Here is a 13,906-nt window from a genome sequence, read left to right on the forward strand (position 1 = left end):
TCTTCATAATGTGACATGTAATTTTAAATTTGTTCAATTTTATCACTTATATTGTATGATTATTATACAAAATAAATACATTGCCTTCATATAAAAGTTTTGTTTTTCATTTAATCTCTAGTTAGAATTTTACTTAAGTTATTCATAGTCTTAAAAATTGTAGAAGTATTTAAATATTTGTTTTTAATGATTTATATGTAGTATTTGAGTAGTGTGAATTTTTATCTTTAAACATAAACAAGTTTATTGGTACAATAAAAAAGGGTTTTGTGTTCTTAAGTACAAAGTGATGCCTTTCGAATAGACAGTTTACTCATTCAGCTGAAATTTTAATATGAACTGTTTTTTTATCTACACTATTTATAATTAAGTTTTTATGTATTTTAGCTGTTGTAAAGAAGGCATCAATAGCATAAATGCATACACCTTTTTAATTTAAGAAATGCATTGAAACAATTTTGGTTTTAGTTATATCTGAATCACCTATCCCAGTGGTCGGCAAACCGCAGCTCGCGAGCCACATGCGGCTCTCTGGCCCCTTGAGTGTGGCTCTTCCACAAAATACCACATGCGGGCGCGCACGTACAGTGCGATTGAAACTTCGTGGCCCATGCACAGAAGTCGGTTTTCGGCCTGGGCGAGTCTATTTTGAAGAAGTGACGTTAGAAGAAGTGGGGGTACGTTCGCTGAGGTCGACCCCTCAGATTGAGGACGTTTTTAGCAAAGGCCAGCTTAGGAGGACCCTAATTAAGTTAATACCAGTGTACCTACCTATATAGTTTAAGTTTAAAAAATTTGGCTCTCAAAAGAAATTTCAGTCATTGTACTGTTGATATTTGGCTCTGTTGACTAATGAGTTTGCCGACCACTGACCTATCCTCTTTGGCACTGGCTTATAAGTAAACTTTTCAAGGTTTTAAAAGGAAAAATATTTCCCTTAATTGAGTCTAATTTATGCCTAAACATTAATCCTTTCTACTTACTTGTTCCTGCTGCTTAAGCAGCTCCTTTTAGAGCCTATTATTCTAAGTCCTGTTCTTAATAGTTGCAGGAGAGATAAGGGAGGAACGAATGACTAATCATGTGATTGGCTTATATTTCCATAAAACACAGTGACTCAATCTTCTTAAAATATCTTTTGCAGCACAGCAACTATAATAAATGTCAGAAAATAAGTGTCCTTATTTGTTATACATACTGTAGTCTACACACAAAGAACAGAGTTGGTATTATGCACTTGGATTGATCCACAACTGAAATAGAATTCCCCAACAAATTAAACCGAATTATTTCTGTGTGTCTTTCATGGTTTAGAGTATACTACTCTATGATGCAGTCTTTTATTTATTTATAAATAATAAAAATTATACTTTTTAAGTTATACAACATGTTTTTAATGTATGTATTTTTATTGTTGACAATATTACAGGTGTCCCCCATTTTCTCCCCCTTTGCCCTCCTCCACCCAGCCCCTGCCCCACTCCAGGCCTTCCCTGCACTATTGTCTTTGTCCATGGGCTATATATATATATGTATATGTTCTTTGGTTAATCCCCCGCCCCGAGATCTGTTATTCTGTTTCATGCATCCATGCCTCTGGACCTATTCTGTTCATCAGTTTATTTTGTTCATTAGATTTCACATATAAGTGAGGTTATGCACTACCTAAATTTGTTTATTAAATGTTTGTGGTACCCATTTATACCATTCTTATTTGCACCACTTGGATATACTTACGGTTTTGAGTTATTTTATTTGTTTTGTTAATCCTCACCTGAGGATATTTTTCCATTGATTTCTAGAGAGAGTGGAAGGGAGGAGGGAGACTGAGAGAGAAATAATGATGTGAAAGAGACACATCGATTGGTTGCCTCCCACACAAGCCCCACCCAAGGCCAGGGATCCAGCCTGCAACCAAGGTACGTGCCCTTTGATCAGAACTGAGCCCGGGACCCTTCAGTCCACTGGCCAGCGCTCTAGCTACTGAGCCAAACTGGCTAGGGCACCTTGGGTTATTTTAAATTGTCAAATACTTTATAGTTTTTACTTTATGTAAGTTGTGTATTTATTTGGCCGACACCAATAATGTAGCGTGTGTGTGTGTTTTACTCTGGACTGTCATTGATTGTATAGCCATATATTTATTTCTTGGAAATAAATGTTGGGTTAATACACTGTTTTGGAGATTCAATGAACATAAATTTTTATGTGTAATAGTGAGTTAAATTTAACATCTTTGTATTTTTTGGTTTATAATTTGGAATTTTTTCAGATACCAAAATTAGGAGCTATAGTTTGTAAGTGTCAAGTCAGTGCTTAAAATTGTTTAAATTTCTCTGGAGTAAATGTTCTTCATAGCTTTGACTGTACCTTCCTGAGAGAAATAGGCTTTCATGTGGCCAGAATTGGTAGTTCAGAATTTTTGGAGTGTGTATCCCAAACTAAATGAATTGATTAACTGAAAAGAATATTTTCATTTGCTTTCTGTATGGTATTCTTAACAATAGAAGAACAGTTAACTCATTCAGGTAAATATTTTAATTCATTTACTATAGGTTGGATGCATCACACTATAGATCTCCTGGGAGATAAAGCTGCCAAGGAAAACTGTGCTATTCAGTATCTCCAAAAGTCCTTGGAAGCAGATCCTAATTCTGGCCAGTCCTGGTATTTCCTCGGAAGGTGAGACTTATCAGACACTTAAGTTTTGTTTTTGTTTATTTCAGCTGAGAGATTTGAATTATGATCCAAACTGTTTGTTATATTTAAAAGGGAAAATACAGTAATCAGGTTGCAAATATAAACTAAGATTTCTGGAAGTTAAAAAATAAAGCTTCTGAATATGGTGGTTTTCTCTATGTGTCAATTTAACAGAACAGAGAATTTCTCATTCTGCCTGTTGACTACCAGTAGGCAATAGAACCTTGCTATTTATAATTTTGATTAATGATGTATACCTTAGAATGGACATGTTTGATTAATAGATCTCATCACAATTCTACTTGAAATCTTGCAGTGAGAAAGTAGATACATTATTGGATTTGTTGGAAAGGAGAAGCGTCATGTCATGAAAACAGTTTTCTGAGAGCCTGTAAACTTTTCTCTGTACATAAATTGTGTGTAGTGATTCTCTGAAATATACCTTATGTATGTTTATCTGATAGATTATATTTTGGATCATTATTAGATTGTATTTGGTTCTTAATTGGTTTTAGCTTTTAGGGTATGGTGGGAAGAGCAGTGTACTAGGAGCTGAGAGTCATGAATTCAAGTCTTGGCTAGGCTAATATTTGTGGAATCATGGATGGTATAGTTAACCCCATGAGGCTTTAACTTCCATTTAACCTTTTAAATCAGATTATATTAGGTCAGTGGTTATCAGTAGGGGCTATTTTTTCATTATGTCTGGAGACGTTTTGGTCATCACCTCTATGGGAAATGCTACTGGCATCTAGTGAGACAGCCCTGTACAATAAAAGATTAACTGGCCCCAAATGTCAATGCTGAGGTTGATAAGCCCAGAGTTAGATTATCTATTAGGTACCTTCCCACTCTGAAGGTTTCAGTTTTATGATTTCTTTTGAAATCATTCTATTTTGTTTTATTTTTTAATTGAATTTATTGGGGTAACATTGGTTAATAAAATCATACAGGTTAATGTATTGCTTAGAATGTGTTTTATTGTGATAAATTTTTATAAATTATATTTTATTTTATGTTAGTTTTAGATGTGCAGCTTAGTGGTTTGATAATCATATACTTTACAAAGTGATACACTGATATTTTGAGTACCCACCTGGTACTGTACATAGTTATTAAAATATTATCAACTATATTCCCTATACTATATATCCTTAGGATTATTTTGTGACTACCAATTTGTAGTTCTCAATCCCTTCACCTTTTTTACCCAAATAAATTATATTTTAGAAGTTATTAAAGCTCTGAAGGAAGACCTCAAATATAAGTAAGCAAGTTTGGGATTTGATGACCCTAATATTTCTGAGGCTTTTTATTACTTCTGCATTCAAGTCAGTGTTGAAGATTGAATTTGTTCGTCATTTGGCATGTGTATATCATAATGAAAGTATAATGTGGTAATGCTGTTATACTAGTCCCAGTCATTGACTATGTTATCTATAGAGTGTTAGAGCTGGGAGGGACCATATTAGTTTACAGGTGTAGAAGTAGAAAGTGAGTTCAGAGGAATAAAATTTTTTTCCAAAGTCACAGTTACACAAGGTAACTAACTAATCAGAGCTTAGACTAGGTCCTGGGTTCACCAAGTGCTTTTTTAATTACACAAACCTGTCTCAGGGGAACCTAGTTAAGTTTCAGAGAAAACTAATAAAACTGGCAATTGGACTGCAACATCTGTTTGGGCACATTGGTTTTCTACTTTCACTTTGTGGGAATAGAATGTGAAAACATTGGTTTTGGGAATTACTGCTTATTCCTCCCAATGGTTAGACAAATTTATCTATAAACCTGAGATTTGGCTTTGATTTAACAACAACAAACAGAGCATGTTTTTCTACTATCTGTTAAACATTCCCTTTCTTAGTGTATCTCTCCCTGTTTTGCATTAAGGACCTCTTCTACTGTAATCCTCCTCTTATAAAACAGGTTGCAGAAACTGTCTGATACTTCCTTGTCTCACTCATTGACATTTCTTATATTGCCCAGTCCACAATATTAGTGATTCCTTAGGCTTATTTTTACCTCTCCCTTAATAGGTGTTCTGTGTTCTTCTACCCTCTCTTCCACTCCAAGGTATTAAACTCTAGGACCACATCTCCTATACTTAACATATTTTAATGTCCTCACCTCATATCAAAATCAGCATACTTCAAATCTCATTCATCATATTCTTCTCCAAACCTGCTTCTCCTTATATTTTTGCCAATGATACTTAGCTTTCCCTCCTCCGTTTAATCAGGCTTAAAAACGAAGTTAGAGCCCGGCCGACGTGGCTCAGTGGTTCAGCATCGACATACGACCCAGGAGGTCACAGTTCAGTCCCAGTCAGGGCACATACTGGAGTTGCAAGCTCGATCTCCAGTAAGGGGTGTGAGGAAGGCAGCCAATCAATGACTCCCTCTCATCAATGATGTTTCTATTTCTTCCTCTCTCCCTTCCACTCTGAAATCAATAAAAATATGCTTAAAAAAGGGAAAAAAAAACACAAAAAAACAAAATGAAGTTATAACCTACTACCACCCTCCATGAATATCTACTCAATGTGTTACAAAGTCTTTGTACTATTCAAACTAAATTTTTAAATACCGTCTCTTATCTTCTCTGCCTGAATCAGTGGTTCTCACACTTTTGGATTCTATTCAGTAAAATTTCGAAGAATATGAGGATTAAAATGTGATAGAGGGAGACTGAACTTAGGGTGATGAACACACAATACAATAAGCCAATGATGTATTATAGAATTGTACACCTAAAACCTGTATAATTTTATTAATGTAATAGTGGCCCGGTGCACGGATTCATACACATATGAAAGGAAATTAATTAGAAGAAATACTTTAATATCACTCTTTGTGTCTTGCTAATGAAAAGAAAATAGAATTCTACCAAGTCTCCTATCTGTCTACTCCAGGATTTCTGTGAGGATCAAATGAGATGAGGCACGGGAAAATGCTTCACAAACATCTGGTTAAACTGTAAAATGTTTGCACCTTGCTATATAAAGCAAGTTGGGTTCCTGGGCTGAAGAAACTCCAAGGAGGCTAGTTGCTAGGGAGAGGAAGCTGGGCGTTGCTATGTGATGTCATTACCCAGCACCTACAGCCACTGTTTCCGGACTGGGCTGGGCTGTGGGCTGCATTTTGCACCATGGGGTCTTGGCAGCATTGGCTGCAATTTTGGCGGGGCCTGTGTCCCACTTGGGGAAAGCCAAGTGTTGGTTTGTTGGCGCCAGGTCCATGGTGCTGTTTCTTATTAAACTGCCAGTGCACGTCATGGCAGCTCCTGCGTTGAGCTTCTGCCCCCTGGTGGTCAGTGCAAGTAATAGCTACCAGTCGGATGGACACTTAGCCTTTTATATATATCGATGTCACCAAAAAAATTTCAATTAAAAAACATATTTGGGCAAGTAAACACATTTTAAAAAAATTTGCTATTCAGCCAATAGTATTTCAGAGTGGGTCAATTATAGTACAAATATGAGTCAATTTAATGGAAAACATATATACATGTATATGTTGTTTTTCCATTTTGTTTGCTTATTAAATTGCCATATACTGGCTGGTAATTGGAAATCACTGATCTAAACAATAATGCATGTACACATGTTCAGATCCCTTGCTCTGACCTTTTCTTTTCTTGCCTTTCCAAATCCTTTAGTGTATACTGTGGTATCTTCTACCCTAAATTTCTCAAACTGGTTATTAACTGTGCTAGCTATTTAATATGGCATTGTGGCATTTATACTGTGTCTTTAACTCTCAACTAAATTACAAGCTCCTTGAAGACAATGACTGGGTTTATTCTTGTGTTTTTTCTTAGTGCTAAACACTACGAAGATAACTTCTTTATTTATAACTAGAGGCCCGGTGCATGAAATTCATGCAGGGGCAGGGGGGTGTGTGTCCTTCAGCCCAGCCTGCACCCTCTCCAATCTGGGACCCCTCGAGGGATGTCCGACTGCCCGTTTAGGCCCGATCCCGGTGGGACATCCCTCTCACAATCCAGGACTGCTGGCTCCCAACCGCTCACCTGCCTGCCTGCCTGCCTGCCTGCCTGCCTGCCTGATTGCCCCTAACTGCTTCTGCCTGCCAGCCTGATCACCTCCTAACCACTCTCCTGCCAGCCTGATCGACGCCTAACTGCTCCACTGCCGGCCCAATTGCCCCTAACTGCCCTCCCCTGCAGGCCTGCCCCCCCCCCAACTGCCCTCCCCTGCAGGCCATCTTGTGGTGGCCATCTTGTGTGTTGAGTGACGGTCAATTTGCATATTACTCTTTTATTAGATAGGATGTCAGCTGCTGTTCTGTGTATCCATCAAGTATATATGCATTAAAAATGACAGGTCTTGCCTTAGCTGGGTTTGGCTTAGTGGATAGAGTGTCGGCCTGTGGACTGAAGGGTCCCGGGTTTGATTCCAAGTCAGTGCACATGCCTGGTTTGTGGGCTCAATCCCCAGTGGGGGATGTGCAGGAGGCAGCTGATCAATGATTCTCTCTCATCATTGATGTTTCTATCTTTCCCTCTCCCTTCCTCTCTGAAATCAATAAAAATAAAATTAAAAATGACAGGTCTTTGAAACTTTAATCATACTTTGCTACTCTTACTGTTTTTGATAGCTTGATACTATGTTTGTATTTTTTATGAACTAAAGAATTATTGCCCTCATTATTATTTAGGAAAGTGGAATTGCAATCTGAATCAGCAATTCTTACCAACAGAGAATGTTTTTCTTGTTTTTTAACTCTATGTTCTTACTGAATAGAAAACTGGAGATAAAGTTATATAAGTAGAGTGGGGTGTGTGTGTGTGTTTTCAACTCTCAGTATTGTAAATATTGAAGTGATAAGGCCTTTAATTTTTTCAATACTGTTCATTACTGCAGCATGCTTTAGCACAGCCGTGGGCAAACTATGGCCTGCCGGCCGGATCCGGCCCATTTGAAATGAATAAAACTAAAAAAAAAAAAAAGACCGTACCCTTTTATGTAATGATGTTTACTTTGAATTTATATTAGTTCACACAAACACTCCATCCATGCTTTTGTTCCGGCCCTCTGGTCCAGTTTAAGAACCCATTGTGGCCCTCGAGTCAAAAAGTTTGCCCACCCCTGCTTTAGCATCTATGATAGACTATAATATCGTTTATTGAAGGGTTAATTATAGTATGCATTATAATTATCGTATACATAATGACATAAATATTTTAGCTTATTAGGTTTTTCATTTGCTTTGACATATAGTCCATCCTTTCAGCAAATTAATCTGTAATAATGGAAATTTTTTTACTTTTCCCCCCTTTCCTCTCAGGTGCTATTCAAGTATTGGGAAAGTTCAGGATGCCTTTATATCTTACAGGCAGTCTATTGATAAATCAGAAGCAAGTGCAGATACATGGTGTTCAATAGGGTAAGACATTGCATAAAGATAATGGCATTGTAATTGATACACAAAGATAGGTGCATCCCATATAATATGCTTTGCAGTTTATATCATGTTATGAAGCTAAGCAGTTCTTTTTTGTTGACTTGTTTTTTCTTAATTTCTCTTTCTAGTGTGCTATATCAGCAACAAAATCAGCCTATGGATGCTTTACAGGCCTATATTTGTGCTGTACAATTGGACCATGGCCATGCTGCAGCCTGGATGGACCTAGGCACACTCTATGAATCCTGCAACCAGCCTCAGGATGCCATTAAATGCTACTTAAATGCAACCAGAAGCAAAAGTTGTAGTAATACCTCTGCACTTGCAGCACGAATTAAGTATTTACAGGTAAAATTTTTAGTAGCAGTTTTTTTTTAAAGGCACGTTTCCCCATGACACTAAGGCAGGAGGAGGGTGGCTGGAAAGTTTGTCTAGTTGTGTTGATGTCTATAATTTGTTTCCATATTTTGTAAACATACCATAGCTTATAATATTATTTTACTTTTCATTTTAAATAAGATATGCAGTATTTTAAAAAATGCTCTTTTGCACATATACTCTTTTGATGCATATTAATTTACATAATTTTTTCTATGTGCTGTCTACATTTTTAAGTTGTCATAGCATTTTAGAGAAAAGAACACGAACACTGTCTTTCACTCTTGCTTGGAGTTTCATGAGAAGACAGCTATGAGAACTCTAAAAACAGAGCTCAGCTTTGTTTTAATTCTCACAAAGGTTTATATTTTCGGTTACCCTCTTTATACTTAGTATCTTTCTGAAACCCCAAATTAAGAATCTATTTTCTTTTTTAAAAAACAGTTAGTTATAGCATTTAGGAAAATTTAGTGGACTTGCTCTTACTCAAGTAGGCTTGTGTTAAATTTGCTTTTTACATAATTTTTCCTAGGCTCAGTTGTGTAACCTTCCACAAGGTAGTCTACAGAATAAAACTAAATTACTTCCTAGTATTGAGGAGGCGTGGAGCCTACCAATCCCCGCAGAGCTTACCTCCAGGCAGGGTGCCATGAACACAGCACAGCAGGTGAGAAGTTGGGTTATGTTCTGCAGGTGCCCAGCTTTAAGGGTTCTTTTCAATCTATAGTGGTCAAGTATATTTTACTGAGCGCAGGAGGCTTTTATTAATGAAAAGCCTTTTAATTGTGAAGGGACTCTAGATCAAAGTAAAACTCCCTCTGATATGGGAAGAAATTTTGGGTGCCAATTTAGAACCTTTGCGCATTTTCATGACTTTGAAGGAGATTTCTTAAAATAATACTGCAGTTTAATTTTTCATGCAAGTTTTTCAAAGGAAGGTACACATTCCTCCATTGATGATTCATTTGATTTTGATTTTCAATAATTGCAATCAGCGATGTCCACATAGCTTTGAAAAGTATGCAGCTTATAAAGTTTGATAATTTGAAGGAATGAATTAAGAGTATATAGAACCCTATTTTTGTCTTCCTTCTGTGATTCTTAGGCATGTAAACCTCATCATCCAAATACTGAACCTGTATTAGGCCTCAGTCAAACACCAATTTCACAGCAATCCTTGCCACTACACACGATTCCTTCTAGCCAAGTAGATGGCCTGTCCAGTCCTGCCAAGAGGAAAAGAACATCTAGTCCAACCAAGGTATATATCTTAGAGAAATAGAAAATCCTGTCAAAAAAAAAATTACCAACTGCCCCGAACTTGTGCAGTTTGAACATCTCCTGTCCTTTATTTTAAATCTGTGGACATCAAAGAGTGAAAGGTTTTGAGTTTTTCCATCCCAAATTCTTAGTATCATATTAAATACAGAACGTAAGGATAACTTTGCCTTCATCAAGTCATTTTATTCATCTCCCTGCCGTTAAGATTGCAACACACTTTTCATTATCACTTTCTACTGACATTGAAATAAATTTAATGTTGGACCTAGTAGACAGTGTGATATTTAGGTTAGCCATTTGGGACATAGTTTAGGGGTGGGCCTTTTTGGGTGGCTTATTAAAAAATCAATATTTTTTAAATTTGTGATTTTCCAAATTTATTATGCATGTAAAGCTATGTTTAAAAGTTAATGTCATAACATCTTTTATATGTAAATATTCCAATCATAGTCATTTGGCCTCCATTAATCATTATTTTTAAGTCTAGATTTCACCAAATATTTTTAAGTTTCTTTTTATCAATTTTTCCCAGAATACTTCTGATAATTGGAGTAGTGGCCATGCAGTGTCACATCCTCCAGTACAGCAACCAAGTCATTCATGGTGTTTGCCACCACAGAAATTACAGGTATGTAAGACATGTTTTTGACATATTGTTTTTCTATTAAAAAAGAGTAAAGATAGTAAGCTTTAAGTTTTTAAAGTATTCTTTAAGTTGAATAGCAGTAAACTCAACATGCACATAAATAAAATGAAATCATTTTACCAGACTAACAGATAATTCATTCTTGTTTACATTTACTTTATTGATTTCAGAGAGGAAAGGAGAGGGAAAGAGAGATAGAAACATCCATGATGAGAGAGAATCACTGACTGACTGCCTCCTGCACGCACCACACTGGGGATCGAGCCCACAACCCAGGCATGTGCCCTGGCTGGGAATTGAACCGTGACCTCCTGGTTCATAGGTCGATGCTCAACCACTGAGCTACTCCGGCCAGGCAACATTTACTTTTAAACTGATAATATATTCAAATGGTTCAAACTATTAATAAGAATATACAGTATATAGAGTAAATTCTCTTTCAAACTCCTGGCCTTAATCATTCAGTTCCACTCCTAGCAGACAGCCAGAATGAATAGTTATCTTTCCAGAGATATGTCGTGCATACACAAGAAAATATGTATGCACCCTTCTCATATATTATCTTTTTCCTTTTTTGTACAAATGATAGAATGCTATATATATCGTTAATTATCTCTTTTACAGACATTTTCTTGTCAATGTATAGAGAGAGCTTCCTTATTTTTTATGGTTACAGCATATTTCTTTATGTAGATGTTACACTTTTATTTAAGTAGATCACTAGTTTTACACAATTCATTGTCCAACTCTTCCTATTCCAAACTGTGCTGTTTGAGTGTACTTGTGATAATGCATTTTTTTAAAAATATATTTTATTGATTTTTTACAGAGAGGAAGGGAGAGAGATAGAGAGTCAGAAACATCGATGAGAGAGAAACATCGATCAGCTGCCTCCTGCACATCCCCCACTGGGGATGTGCCCGCAACCCAGGTACATGCCCTTGACCGGAATCGAACCTGGGACCCCTCAGTCCGCAGACCGACGCTCTATCCACTGAGCCAAACCGGTTTCGGCAATAATGCATTTTTAAGCTTAGAGAGCTTTCTGTGTGAATACTGAAAAATACTTTGTTAGAGAGTAAAATTTTCTGCTCATTTATCTCAAGGATCACATTGCAGTAAACCCTCTTCAGATGAATGTTTATATTTTTAAACTACTTTTTAAAATTGAGATTAATTTAGTAGGTAATGTTATATGTCTCAGGTGAATAATGGTGTAATAATGGTGTAATTCACTACAAAGTGATCACTACCAAACATCTAGTTATCATCTTTCACCATGGATCCTCTTCACCCATTTTGACTCCCCACCCTTTCCCCTCTGGTAACTACCAGTATTCTCTGCATCTATGAGGTTCATTTGTTTTGTTTGGTTTGAATCTTTCTTTCTTTCTTAACTTTCTCAAACTTCTTAAAAGACTTCATCTTGGGGTTGATAGCTATTGGTCAGAAATTAGTGTCTTTGACTAGAAAGCGATTCTGAGTTTATCTGGTCATTTCAGGGAAAGGTTACTTAAAATAGTGAACTTGAGCTTCTTAGATATATCTTTGACTATATTCTTTTTTCTTCTTCTTCTAGCACTTGGAACAGCTCCGTGCAAATAGAAATAATTTAAATCCAGCTCAGAAACTGATGCTGGAACAGCTGGAAAGTCAGTTTGTCTTAATGCAGCAGCACCAAGTGTGTATAGCATTTTTCCCCCTAAAATTTGGTAGCATTTTGAGTATTTTTATTGACCAGAACATCATTTTAGAGCATGCTCATGCCCACTTCTACTTTCTCCCAGTATTTATAGAATTTAGTAATATTAATAATTCATAGGTATTTTTAGGAAAAAAGAGCTGTAAATTTAATTTTGAACACAGGACTTAGTATTTTACTTATTTACATGCTATTTTGTATGTATTCTAAGGTTGTATTTATATTATTTGATATTTAACAGGCTATCTGTTCTAAACTGAAGTGGAGTTCTTTAGTGTGTGTTTAATTTTAAGGATCTGGCGTATAAATGTAGTAGAAAGAAATTTTGAGATTTTCTATTTTGTGATTGGGGAAGACACAAATTCCAGAGTCATTTTCCATAATATTCAGCTGCTTTCTTTTGTCATTACTAAAGGGATGTTTATTAAAAATAAAACTGATTTCTGCTTTTCTGAAAAAGCTAATCTAAATATGCACAAGCACAATTTTTTGTTTTTAAGGTATATATATTTCCATGTAGAGAAATTAAATGTTAGGGTAAAATCAGAGATCACTTGGTTATACACCTTCATATTCTGATTCTTTCCCCTGGGGCTACACAAGCAGAATTTATTTTTTATTTGTTTTTTTTGACAGGTGAGACAAACAGGAGTTGCACAGGTACGATCTACTGGAATTCCTAATGGGCCAGCAGCTGACTCATCACTGCCTACAAACTCGGTCTCTGGCCAGCAGCCACCGCTTGCTCTGACCAGAGTGCCTAGCGCCTCTCAGCCCGGAGTCCGCCCTGCCTGCCCAGGGCAGCCTTTGGCCAATGGACCCTTTTCTGCAGGCCATGCTCCCTGTAGCACATCAAGAATGCTGGGAAGTACAGACACTCTTTTGATAGGCAATAATCACATAACAGGAAGTGGAAGTAATGGAAACGTGCCTTACCCGCAGCGAAACGCACTCACTCTACCTCATAACCGCACAAACCTGACCAGCAGCGCAGAGGAGCCGTGGAAAAACCAACTATCTAACTCCACTCAGGTAATAGGACTAGCTACCTTACTGTTTTCTCACATATTGTCTTTATTTGGTTTTATGCATTTTGGCAGTAGAAGAAATAAAAGTTTGAGGAACTTGTTTTATAAGCATGTTTTAGTACTACAATGCTATTACTGCGTTGCGACTTAGTATATATGTGCATGACTGTATTTTCTTTTGCATTATAAAATTTACACACACACACACACACAATCTTAGAATGTTTCAAAGGAAAAAGAAAATAGATCATACAGTTCCCCAAAACCCCCTGTTAATTTTCAGTAGCATTGTAAGCATTTGTAATGTTACTTAGTTCATTTATGCATGTATTTGTCTACTTAAGATCTGGTGCTATGCTAGGTAGTAGGTATTAATTCTGGTAGGAGAAAAAGACAATTAAGTATTATAAGTTATTGTGAAGTATGACTTAGATGGAAAAGTGTTATCAGAGTACCTAGGAGTATTCAGAAATTAGGGAAATTGGGAGTGGAGAGGGCTGGTAAAGTGTACCTAGAGTATAGATTATAAGTATAGATTATTGTAGATTAAGGGGAGGGGGTGAGATATGAGGTTGAAGGAGGTAGAGAAAATTGCCTAATTTGTCTTGGAGGCAAAATGGAGCCAGTAAAGTCTTTGAAACATAGTAATGGATTTCATGGGCATTATTTTTATCAAAGATATGTGCCGTATTTTATGCAGTAGTTCAGTTAGACATTTAATTTCTGTGTTTTTAATTTTGTTGATATA

The 13,906-nt window shown here is 36.5% G+C and overlaps 1 protein-coding gene across 20 annotated transcripts in view; it reads left to right on the forward strand.

The window, feature by feature from the left end:
- KDM6A (lysine demethylase 6A) overlaps positions 1 to 13,906 on the forward strand; it is a 175,622-nt gene that overhangs the window by 118,970 nt on the left and 42,746 nt on the right. For 6 of the 20 annotated variants that reach the window (XM_059678859.1, XM_059678855.1, XM_059678864.1 and 3 more), the window contains 8 exons: positions 2,556 to 2,682; positions 8,007 to 8,105; positions 8,252 to 8,471; positions 9,034 to 9,168; positions 9,607 to 9,762; positions 10,315 to 10,410; positions 12,008 to 12,109; positions 12,767 to 13,162. In XM_059678859.1, coding sequence (XP_059534842.1) covers positions 2,556 to 2,682; positions 8,007 to 8,105; positions 8,252 to 8,471; positions 9,034 to 9,168; positions 9,607 to 9,762; positions 10,315 to 10,410; positions 12,008 to 12,109; positions 12,767 to 13,162 — 1,331 coding nt within the window. The remainder of the gene's footprint in view (positions 1 to 2,555; positions 2,683 to 8,006; positions 8,106 to 8,251; positions 8,472 to 9,033; positions 9,169 to 9,606; positions 9,763 to 10,314; positions 10,411 to 12,007; positions 12,110 to 12,766; positions 13,163 to 13,906) is intronic. The other 14 variants (XM_059678868.1, XM_059678870.1, XM_059678874.1 and 11 more) reach the window with 7 other exon arrangements.

The sequence above is a fragment of the Myotis daubentonii genome, chromosome X, assembly GCF_963259705.1.
Source record: "Myotis daubentonii chromosome X, mMyoDau2.1, whole genome shotgun sequence".
In the NCBI taxonomy this organism is placed as follows: Eukaryota; Metazoa; Chordata; class Mammalia; order Chiroptera; family Vespertilionidae; genus Myotis; species Myotis daubentonii.